This window comes from Scomber japonicus, chromosome 12 (assembly GCF_027409825.1).
Source record: "Scomber japonicus isolate fScoJap1 chromosome 12, fScoJap1.pri, whole genome shotgun sequence".
In the NCBI taxonomy this organism is placed as follows: Eukaryota; Metazoa; Chordata; class Actinopteri; order Scombriformes; family Scombridae; genus Scomber; species Scomber japonicus.
The window spans coordinates 20,648,116-20,660,573 of NC_070589.1; the positions used below are offsets into that span (position 1 = coordinate 20,648,116).

The window sequence follows — 12,458 nt, forward strand, 5'->3', positions numbered from 1 at the left end:
AACTGAGTTAAAACTGTGATCTGATTGATGGTGGACTTACTGTTGAACGTTATTCTTTGCTTTATGGCTGTATACAGGTCATAATTAAGGGTTATTGAGGACCTTGCGAAAGCAGCATTATGACAATGACAATGGCCAGATACATTTCATTAATGCAAACCAGACACTAACCCGTTTATCTGTGCTCTAATAAAAGTAGTTGAGTTCAGATCCCTTTCCAAATTTGACAGCAAGCTTTGGCACATACAATAAAGAGATTGCTCTGCCATAAAAAGAAAAAGAATAAATTCCTTTCTGAATTTAATTTTGCGTGAATCACCTCCTCATCTGTACTTTGTCATGCTATTTCAGACTTTTTGGGGAAAAAAAGAGTGAAGTCTGTGTGTTTGACAGAGAGAGAGAGACTGTTGTCCACATACAGCCAATCTTGCCACCATGTGAAAAAATCCATCACATGCTTTAAGTAACAACGTGTGCTACTGCGCTCCACAAGCTTAGGTGAAAGCTTGCAGTATAAACATTAAGTCGGAAAGGACATTTAGGGGGGGTGTGGAGTGCGACCTGTCCACTGCTCTGTTATCTGGCCATTTGCCTGGATGGAAGATCTAAATATTATGACATTTGATATGACTGAGCATACCTGCTGGATACATTCTAGCGGATCTGCACTGAGGCAAGGTGGCTTATGTCTCTGTGACCCTCCTGTCCTCAAACTCCCTGTCTGTATATCTCCAAAGTTGTTTTTTCATAACTGTTATGTAATTGACAGACAATGCAGAGGTGACTAATCTGCACTTAGTGTAGATGAGGGTGAATTTGTGAGTTTTTGTGAGATGGGGGGGGGGGGGGGTATTCTTAATGGCCTTTTGAATTTGTGAAATGTGCCACAATCATACATCACCCTTTTTCTCACAGTGAGCCTCTGCTAAAACTGCATGTATGGCTCGGGGGGCATAAGGACAGCGAAGAGTGATATATGAAGACATAGAGAGAAACAGAGAGAGAGAGGGGGAGAGAGAGAGAGAGAGAGAGAGAGAGAGAGAGAGAGAGACTCTCATCATCTGTGTTACAAATGTTGCACATGAGCTTTGACTGTGTTGCGATTAACACGCTCCCTCAGCTGGGTGTTCATTTCAATCTGCAGTACGATTTCCTCCAGTCTGAACCCTTGGATCAGGGTCACTTGCCAGAGGAGAATTTTTTTTCTGCCTCTCTGTTTTTTATACTTCCTTCTTGGGCAGAAGGCTGGTGTAATAGAAACCAGACACAAGCCAGAATGTGAAGCATTCACAGCGGCGAGACCTCACTTCCACTCAGAGTTGGAAAACTGAAGAAATAGAAAGTCTAGTTTAATAAGTTTCTACATTGTTTCTTGTTTCTGGCATTTGGGAAGATATCAATAAGACGGAAAAGGCCAGGACTTTAGGATGGAAGTGGTATTCTATGGATCAGACTGTACAGAAGACATCTAGAGAGGGCAGAGGAAACCTTCAGGATGGGAAATGCATGTTCAGCTTTTCCAGGTGGGTTGTTTCAGTTACTGATTTTCTCCTAAAAACAGTATGATAGTTTCTGTTCACTAAAGACACAGACTTTCTTACATTGAAACTGTGGATGGTTTGCGAGCTCTGATGTCTGACTTGGCATCAGAGCTCACAAATACTAACATAGGACAGACCTCACATTTTGTTGGATTTTCATCCAGCTACATTTATAATGAAATATCCAAAAAAAACATGACTTAGCCATGAAGTATGTTCTTTACTATAATTGTATTGAAGTCATTTATTTAAAATGTCACAATTTTTTGTAGTAAATGTTTTATTTTCTATACCTACAATACTTCTGTAGCTAATATTGTAAGATAAGCTGTCTGAAATATTTAAATCTGGAATATTGCCTAAATAATAATAATAAATAAATAAATGCATTTATGAGAAATATCTGCTTCTGCTCACTTTTACCTTTATTTTTGACTTGATTTAAACAAATATTAATAAAAAATGTCAGTATGACATTTTAACGACATCATGAATTCAAACTCTAATTTCTAGCTTTTTTTCAGTCTGAACAAGAAATTTACATCTTTTTATGAAAGTGTCACTGTTTATCTTCAGTAAAATTGCGTCTTTATTTACTTTATTTATTGAAAATAGCAAGTCCCACTTAGATTAAAAAATATATTTTCAAGGGAGACCTGGTTGAAACTGAGTACTGAAAATTACAGTACAAAGCACATAAAATAAAAACACATTAAAACAAAAAAAGCTATTAAACACTTGGCAAAACACGGCAATAGCAGGCAGATATCTCAAGGTCACTAACTGGAAATCCCCTTGGAGGTGTAATATTGATGCTATGATACACAACAGATTCATCCAAACCTTTGTGTAAATCCTAAGTGAAGCAGCCCTCCTGTCATACCGTCCTGAGGCAGACATGGGCTGCCCACCATAGCTGCCATCTGTCTCCATGTGGCTGTATCCCTCCCAAGTGTCAGCAGTGCTGGATCTTGAGGGGGAGCCTCGTGGCAGAGCAACAAGCCTCTCCTGTTCACTCAGATGGCAAGGGAGATGGCACATCCCATGCCAGGGAACACGGTGCCACAGTCATGAGATCAACATGACCTCTGAGGTTCTGCATGAATGACAGGATAGAAGGGTTACACTATCTCCTCATCACAGCTTCATTCACCTCACAGACTCAGCAGTGACTCAGACTTGGAGGATAATGTATGTGACTGTGAGGTTCCATGACATCTTTTTTCTCTGTGTGTCCATTTGCATCCAGTGTTAACGCACTGCAGTATGTTTCTGAAGTGGCACTCATGAGTGGAGCACACTCTGGTACCAGAATGGGCTTTTTATACATTCAGAGTTCTGTCAGTTTCATTTTGCGTTTTCAATCTGTCATCCTCTTCTATTGTTGTAGTGTTTTTAGGGTCAAAGCTATAACCAAAATGATTGTTGTTGCTTGTGGGTTTCTTTTCATCTATGCTTGTCCTAAACTATTTCAATCTGTTTGAATGGAACATTGGAAGTGCCACATGATGTGTGTTGCGATAAGGCAACTGAATGACATCATCCTACTTGCTGACATGCATCAACACAAGCCATTGTCTTGTGTTTGGCTGTGCAATCAATGGCAAATGGATGTCTCTACATCAAGATGTCTTACTACAGTTTATGTTTGAAATATCTGAAAAGCTGCACAACATCTGTTTATAAGTCATTTGATCTTTCAAAGAGAACTCAAGAATTACAGAATTACTGTGATTGTGTTTTATTTTTCCTTGTTCTCCTTTCAAGAGGCATGTAATGTTTCTTCTTTGTAGGTCTAGTCATGGTATCTTGGTGACTTCAGGGTACGCTGATCATATAATTGCAACATCCTTGGTTTGACTGCAGCCAACAACCTTTGTTACATGTCATTTCCCATTTCTTGCGCAGCTCTATACTGTCCCCTGTCTAATAAATAGGGGGAAAGTCCTACAATGGATTTACTTTGGATAGACAACTATACCAAAAAAGCACAGGCACATAAGTATGTAAAAAAAAACAATTTATAACCACTATAATTCCAAATACAAAATTACAAATAGTTCATAATATTCTCATTAAGTAAAACACATACTTAATCTTGATAAGGTCCCTACATTTGTCCTAATCAATTCCTTATTGTCTCTTCACAGGTTCTAGTTGAAAAGCTTGTAAGAACAACATGAGCTGGAGTTTTCTCACTCGTCTCCTGGAAGAGATCCACAACCACTCCACCTTTGTGGGGAAAGTGTGGCTGACTGTGCTCATCATCTTTCGCATTGTGCTCACGGCGGTAGGAGGTGAATCCATCTACTCTGATGAGCAGGCAAAGTTCACCTGTAACACCAAGCAGCCCGGTTGTGACAATGTATGCTACGATGCCTTTGCTCCTCTCTCCCATGTCCGCTTCTGGGTCTTCCAGATCATTATGATCTCCACTCCCTCTGTCATGTACATGGGTTATGCCATCCACAAGATAGCCCGAACTTCAGAGGCAGAACGCAGGAAGCAACACAGGCTCCTCAGAAAACCACCCCCTCACTCCAGATGGAGAGAAAGCCATCACCTGGAGGATGTCTTAGAAGGGGAGGAAGATGATGATGCTGAGCCCATGATTTATGAAGATACACTGGAAGTGCAGGAAGCCAAAGCTGAGCCAGTAAACAGCACTAGCAAAGACCCACCAAAGCATGATGGCCGCCGAAGAATTATGCAAGAAGGACTGATGCGAATCTATGTTCTTCAACTCATGTCACGAGCTATTTTTGAAATTGCTTTCCTTGCAGGACAGTATCTCCTCTATGGTTTTCATGTTAGTCCATCATATGTGTGCAACAGGGTTCCCTGCCCACACAGAGTGGACTGTTTCATCTCAAGGCCCACTGAGAAAACAATCTTCCTCCTCATCATGTATGTGGTAAGCTGTCTTTGTCTAGTGCTAAATGTTTGTGAGATGCTTCACTTGGGAATTGGCACTTTTCGGGACACCCTTCGTCTGAAGAGGAATCGGGGCCGACGGATGTCCTATGGCTTCCCGTTCTCCCGCAATATTCCAGCCTCCCCTCCGGGGTACAACCTAGTGATGAAGACAGAAAGACCTAGCAGGATCCCCAACAGCCTCATCACTCATGAGCAGAACATGGCCAATGTGGCTCAGGAGCAGCAATGCACCAGCCCAGATGAGAACATCCCCTCTGATCTGGCAAGCCTACACCGTCACCTACGGGTTGCCCAGGAGCAGCTTGATATGGCCTTTCAAACATATCAAACTAAAACCAACCAGCAAACCTCCAGAACCAGTAGTCCTGTATCTGGGGGCACAATGGCAGAGCAAAATCGAGTCAATACAGTCCAGGAGAAACAAGGAGCAAGACCAAAGTCAGCCACAGAGAAGACTGCAACTATTGTAAAAAATGGAAAGACCTCTGTTTGGATATAGAAAAACATTTTAATAGTATATTAACAGTAAAAACTTTTAAGACTCCAAGACTGCACTGTGACACAGCTGGAGGATGTGTGTGTGTGAGATATGACCTCGGACATTATCAACTGAGAATTTCAATCACATAATTTGAAGGTGTACAGTATACAGTCGGCCTAGTTTTTTGGAAATAAAACAAAAAACACACACACATAAAGAAACCATCGATCAAATCCAGTATCATGAATCCTCTTTGTGACTGTAGTGTGTCATTTTGTGCTTTTCATAGCTTTGGACTTGGTTAACATATGCTTACTTAGCTAAACATATCTAATTCTAGCTAAAATGTCAAAGTATAAACAGACTGCTTCAAGCTATTTATCTGAGCTACCCTTGACTACCGCTGAACTGGATTCATTTGAAAGAGTTTGGCTTTGAAAGTGTGTGATAGTGCCCTGAATCCAATTTGAAAATGTAGTGCAATACACTGTATAACTGCACAATGACTCATTTCTGGAGAAGGATGATTGCTGATTGTTGTTGGAAAGATGCATGTTTAATATTTGGGGAAGTACTTTCGGATGTAGTGTGGATGTGTGTTGCTGGAAGCAGATTAAATGTGAAATATTTTGATAAAGATAATGAAACAGGGCTGTGTCACTGTAGGCTCTTCTGGTTAACATCTGCTCTGTGTGATGATCTTCAGTCATTGCGTGCAAAGCTTTTATCTACTCTATATTTTCCAAAACTTTGCAGTGTCACATTTGAAGGGGAGAGGTAAGTGAAGAGAAAATCAAATTATTTTCTAAACTAAATATTGATTCCTGTAATCTGAAGCAGATGATGCATGCTTTATAACTGGGAACATACTGTATACACATTGCTAGGCTACAGTAGAAACCCCATCCTTAGCTACTCATTTATCTCTACATGTATCTTATGTTTAGGCATGTTAAGTCTTTAGAATTAGCATTTTGATTTTATGTTATTGAATCAATATGTTTCTAAAATTGATTTCAGAGTAATATTAAATTCTGCCTTTACTGTTGTCATACTTCAAAGTGCCTCAAACTTTTAAAGACTGTTCTAGTATTTTGTTCATGAAGAAATAAACTTATTTGACTTATTAAACTTATCTGCCTTATTACACTTACACTTACACCACAGCAATGATGTGATTATGAAAGTGCAAAAATGAAAAGCTTTTCATTAGAGTTCAGTTCAATGTTAGAAGCGAGGAGAGTATGGGTTTTAAAATATTTGTTTTTAAAGTGAGATAAAGCGAGAAAACGAGAAAAAGATTCAGTCAAATTTTTAAGTGAAAATGACTAATTTATGTAATTTGATTAAGTTTAATTTAATCAGACATGCTGAGGAAAGTGTACTGAAAAAGTTGTAAACACATCGGTAGTAGGGTAATGTGTCTGCATGCGGCTATGTAAGATTAGCCATTGTAATATGATGATGGTAAAATGAAGTAAACTTTTTTTTTAGTACCATTCATACACCAAGGTTACATGTAAGGCTCCAATCACACCAAATGTGGCACCTTTCCTGCAGGGTTGTGTGGGAGTGTGAGTGTGTTTATTACTGTTTTAGAATATGTGTGTTGTGAAACAGATGGAGAATAACCAGTTAAATGTTTAGGGTTATAGTGATACATAGTATAGGTGCAGGAGAGGAATTATAACAAACTATCCTAAATGATGTCAATTCAACACAAGAAAGAAAATCAAAGCAGTAAATTCTCAGAATGAAAAGCGATGCAAAACACTCTTTCATTAAACATCAAACCTAATGTGTTTTGATAAGTTTGACAGTATGTGTCAAAAGCTTAAAAAAGACAGTGGGAGGGCCTCCTTCTCAGGAGTATGCTCCTGCAGAGGAGCTTGCCCTCTCCAACAATGAGGGTCGCCCTGTGAGAGTGGGTAGCAGTTAGCAGCGCTCACAGCACACCTCATTTGTTCAGGGTATGTTTCAGAGAGTCCATGTTAAAACACTGGGTTGCCCTATAAAACACAATTATGCAATATACCATCTACCGTGGGAGTAAGTAGCCTAGGCATGCATTTTCTCTACAGTTGACATATGGCTCCATCAGTTGACAAATGTAGCGTAATCCATCAAATGAAAATCTGTACCTTCGTATAGGATGTCAAAGGGGACATCAAAAGGATAGCATAAAAACTCTTTCTCTCCTAAGCAAACTGATTGGTCAGGACTCAGGATGAGGCGGTGCAACTCATTGATCTCTTATCCAGAACATAACCTGCTCTGAAGTAGGTTAGCCGTTCAGTTTAAGTTACCGTGGTGATTAACCCTGGTAAGAAGTGAACCAGCGTCAAGGACAGAAAACTCAGGCTTAATCCTGAAGTTACCTCGATAAGAGAGGATCCAGCTTCGTAGTACAGGGGCCTGTTTCAGGAAGCAGGTTTAACTAACTCTGAGTTAAAACCTTAACTCTAGGTTGACCAACTCTGAGCTGTCAAACTCAGAGTTTTTGGTTTCAGAACAAGTGTTAACAGTTAGTTCAATCAACTCTGAGTCAAAGTAACTCTGAGTGAAGCTTCTGCATGAGGAGATACCAAGACCTCATCAATGGAGCACAGATAACATGATTCACCATGACAACAGGAGAAACGAAGCGCTCAGTCCTCCGACTTCTCCCCAAAGGAGTTAGAAATATTAATGAATACATGCAGATGATGAGTATAGAAAAAAAGGAATGCAGTAGCAGCAGCAAAAGAACATGAGCTGATGTGGCAGAAAATTACTGACAGTCAACAGTGAGTATTAATGAAAAAAAAAGAGAAACATTTTGTCTAGAGTGGTCGACTGATTCAACATTTATATTCTGTGTATGTGTGTGTGCGCGGCACATTTAATATTCATGCAGACCCCAACAGGTACAAAACGTAAGCCTATTTGGCAGCAACTGAATATGAAATATAAAAATATAGCTCAAACAAGTAAGGTATTCATTACAAGCAATTGTGGTGTTTAGCCTGTCCTACCTCATTAAACAGCATTTAAATGCTACATTCAACATGTGATATAGCCTATTTCAGTAGTTAATGAAATCTTCTAAGCAACAAAGAAAGTCAATTTTTCAGCCATCCCATACTGCCAGTATTTAAAATTGTCTATTTGAAAGCAACACCTATGCCTTTATACATACAACACTACCAAAGTGTAAAGGTTTCAGTGCAATAGTCAAATTTAGTTTTATTTAAGGATTTATGTTTGGGCACTTTCACCTTAATTTAACAGTAGCTGGTATAGAGGCGAGAGAGAGAGACAGCAAAAGTTCCTCACTGGTATGAACCAGCAACACTGTCACTATGAAGCATGCGCAGTAACCACTTGGCTATCAATCCCCTTCAAATATTGCATTTGTGACAGCCTGACAGACGGTTGCCTTAGATACATGAACTTGAACAGAGAACTTGTTCTGAACTGAGAGCATGTCCATGTGGTGTCTTACAGACAATACGAGGACTGAGAATATTGTTCAGATAAAATTTGATCGATTATACAGACAAATGGAAACACTCAAACAGAACATCATCAGAGAATAATAAAACATCCCAGCGGGATCCAATCACCCTTTGACGGAGATTTCTGCATAGTATTTGTGTTTCAATATTAACTGACTCTTTAAGAAAAGGGCACACCATGTCTGACAGCTCCTTCAGTCTACAGGCTTCAACTAAAAAGGAGGAGAAACTCAGGGTTAGTTGAAGAAAACCTGCTAGCCAGCAGGTTAGGTTCATGGAGTATGTTGCCAGGGTAACTGACTCAGAGTTAAGCTGAACTGGCTTTGTGAAACCGAAAAACCAGAGTTTCCTTAAACTCTGAATCAACTTACTCAGAGTTTTCACTAAACCTGCTTTCTGAAACAGGCCCCAGGCCTCAGGCCTCTGAACTGTTGTTGTATTGTATTGTTTTTTGTTAAATGTTGTGTTTTGTGAATTGTTGTGTTTCTTGAACTGTTGTTGTTTTTTTAACCACTGTTATGTTTTCTGAAAACATTGTTGTTTTTGACCCTTGGCCACCGCAGATCCTTGAAAAAGTTGAACAACCACTTTACTTTTACATCCTCACTCCAGTCCAGCTGGTGGCGGTAATGAGCCAAGTCGTTGACAAACTAGATAAACACTAGAGTCGAGGAAGAAGAACGAAGAACGAAGAAGAAGAAGTGTCCTCATGATAACATCCATGGGTGCACTGTGTTATGTAGCTGTCAGCTGTTGTTAGGCGGACTATCTTCCTAACTCACCTTCGTAATATATTCTTATGACATGATCAACATGGGGGTCTTGTGTCTCGCCAGAGGAGCGTTCACGTCTAGTCGTTATCTCGGTGTTTACGCCAGAGCATACAGCGCTCGGCATTTATGCGTAGCGTTACTCTCCGGTGCTCCGTCTCCGACGGGAGTCACTGTTAGGAAGTACAGTCAGGATAAAAGTGTGGCCGGACAGTTTGTGTGCTATCACCTTAATAACAGGACCCTGCTGAAAATCCAGGGACACGACACAAGCTCGTTTCTTCAGGGGATTATCACCAATGACATGGAGCTGCTGGAGGAGCCTGCACAAAGAGTCATGTACTCACATATGCTCAACGTGCAGGGGAGGACACTGTATGACATCATGTTGTACAGGTAAGAGTATACTTCATCATACTATTCAGACACAGGTACATGTCTGCAATAAACATGTGGCTGTGTATGTGTACAACCTCACTACTGAAAACAAACACGCTCCTCTCCTCTCAGTCACTTCCAGCTGAGCTCATTTAAAATTCAGTGCAACATTAAAGTCAGAGAAATATGAAATTACCCTTTCTCTTTAACAGATGATTGTGTTGTCTAATATTATGCATCGTCTTCACAGTAAATTGAAAAATGCAATTTTCTCAAAATTTGATTTGCATTACAAATATAACATAACTTTATTTTTGTTTATTTTCATACCCCACTGGCTTTAGCCTTAATACCATTAATCTATTGCCCTTTTTTCTTGAGTACGATGTGCAAAGGGTTGTAAGCAAGTTTAAGTGTACACACATAAGATATGTGCCTGAAAGGTATGTGTACACGGTTATAAATAGGAATATAACACTTTTGTCGTCCTTTTTTGTTTGTTTGTTTACTTGTTTTATCACTATAATGTTAAAAACTGAAACATGGAACAACTGTACAAAAACCTTGTTCAAAAAAATTAAAATAATTTTAAATTTAAAGGCAGCGTACAACATTATTGTCAGTGTTGCCTCTACACACCCTCCTATCAGGTACAACAGTTATCTCATTAAAGTGTCGGTAATATGGATAATGGATATTAAAGGGACAGTTACCACAGTATCAGTAGGCAAAAAGTAACTTGTGACCTTTTGTAAATGAGTGCTTTTTGAGTCATGTGACAATCTGACATCCTCTTTTCACACAAAAGAGCTGTCAATAAGACTTTTCTGTGAAAGAGTGCCTGATAGGGTGCAGTGCAGGAAAATAATGTGTCCCAGCCTGTCAAAAACATTTGAAGTGGCACATATGCACATTTTATCAGCAAATAACATTTGCACAGACAGCTTCAAATTGTTGTGACACGCCCATAACAGCACAAACTGATTTTTTTTTTTTTCATTTTCCAAGCAAAAATGCCAAAAATTATCTAGTTCCAGCTTCACACATTTGATGTTTTTTTTTGTCTAATGCAGGGTTCAAAATTATTTTTTGGTCCACTGAACAAATGGCTTTTGAAGGCTTGTTTTTCCCCCCACATATTTTATCAGCATTTGACTGCTGGCTGGTTCTAATCTTGAGCCTTGGTCTCATGTGATAGTAAAATACCTATATTTTGTTGAGTTTCGGACTGTTGGTCAGATAAAACAAACAATTTGAAGATGTAATTTTGGGCTGTAGGAAATGTTAAGTGATACATATATATATATATATATGTATGTATATATTTGCTTTACTATTATATGACATATTATTGACCAAACAAATAATTAATGAATGAAGTAATGTATTGATATGTTGATTTGTTGATCAACAGATTAATCAACAATGAAAAAAGTCATCAGGATAGTAATATAAAGATATAAGATGGTAATATGAAGTTGTCTGCATATGTACATTCATAATTCTCACTTGTACATATACTCATGCTGTTTCCATATTAGCTCTGTCCAACTTTAACCTGATCAGAAATCTACTTAGCCACAGTAATAAAAACACCTATATGTAGGTGCAAATTAATTTATTTTAATTTTGCTGTATTTCCTTTCCAGTCTAAAAGAAGCAGATGCAGGATGTGGTGTTCTCCTGGAATGTGACAGCACAATAAAGGACTCAATCTTGAGACACTTGAAGGTGTACAAGATCCGTAGAAAGGTCAACTTAACCCCATGTCCAGAGCTCTCTGTGTGGGCGGTGCTCCCCCAGCAACAAAACCCAAATAATCCAGTCAATAAACCTAAGCTGTCCTCCCCTGAAAAGGCTCTGGTATGGGAGACGGATCCTCGAACTCAGGAAATGGGCTGGAGACTGGTGTTAGACAATAAAGTTGATCCTTCAGATGTCATTGCATCATGTCAGAAAGGTGACACAGAAGAGTATCACAGACATCGCTATGCAATAGGTAAGACCAATTAGTAGGTGTGAGTACATATAGAATGTATTAGAAGACAATGGCACATGAAGTTTGTTCTTTTATGCACGGGTGCTCTTGAAATTTTCAGTTTAGTTTGTTTCCTGTGCTGTCATTGTTTCTAGGACTTCCTGAGGGAGTGAGGGACCTTCCTCCTGGGGTCGCATTACCACTAGAATCAAATCTTGTGTACATGCAGGGCATCAGTTTCAGCAAGGGCTGCTACATTGGCCAGGAGCTCACAGCCAGGACTCATCACACTGGAGTGGTTCGGAAACGCCTGATGCCGGTACGCTTGTCAAACCCTGTCCAGAACCTTGAGGAAGGAGCCGCCCTGCAAACACAGTCAGGCAAGCCAGCTGGGAAACACCGAGCAGGGATCGGAGAGCTGGGCCTCAGCCTAATCCGCCTAGCTCATTCCAAAGAGGAGTTGACGCTCAAATCTTCCGACAACACCGCAGTGACACTTGAGGTCTCTGTGCCAGACTGGTGGCCTAAAGACGTGAAAACCAACTGAAGAGGAGGATGTTTTATAGCTCCCTAAAATGTGATGTACATCACAACTGACATATTTTTTCATAGACAGAACCCTGAAGTACAGTATGTTCCACTGTCATTGCCTGACAGCTGTGCAGTACTGATCCATATTTGTGAGTATTTATTGTTTGCGGCTTTTAGAGTGATTTCTCCCAAAGTGTATATTATTTACCACATAATTATGATATTTAATGGACATACTGCAGCACTATTCAAGAGGATATGATCGCCATGAGATGATGTTGGTTGAATTTTAATAAATTTGCAAAAAAGGAATGCAGAAACTCAATCAAGTTGTCTTTGTATTTA

At 39.6% G+C, this 12,458-nt stretch overlaps 2 protein-coding genes across 2 annotated transcripts; both read left to right on the forward strand.

The window, feature by feature from the left end:
• The first annotated feature begins 3,720 nt into the window (after positions 1 to 3,720).
• gjc2 (gap junction protein gamma 2) lies at positions 3,721 to 5,606 on the forward strand. The gene has a single exon (XM_053329700.1). The coding sequence runs from the start codon at positions 3,721 to 3,723 to the stop codon at positions 4,975 to 4,977; it is 1,257 nt and encodes a 418-aa protein (XP_053185675.1). The 3' UTR covers positions 4,978 to 5,606.
• A 3,544-nt stretch (positions 5,607 to 9,150) lies between these two features.
• iba57 (iron-sulfur cluster assembly factor IBA57) lies at positions 9,151 to 12,406 on the forward strand. Its single transcript, XM_053329901.1, has 3 exons — positions 9,151 to 9,622; positions 11,254 to 11,603; positions 11,738 to 12,406. The coding sequence occupies exons 1-3, from the start codon at positions 9,261 to 9,263 to the stop codon at positions 12,127 to 12,129; spliced, it is 1,104 nt and encodes a 367-aa protein (XP_053185876.1). The 5' UTR covers positions 9,151 to 9,260; the 3' UTR covers positions 12,130 to 12,406.
• Positions 12,407 to 12,458: the final 52 nt, after the last annotated feature.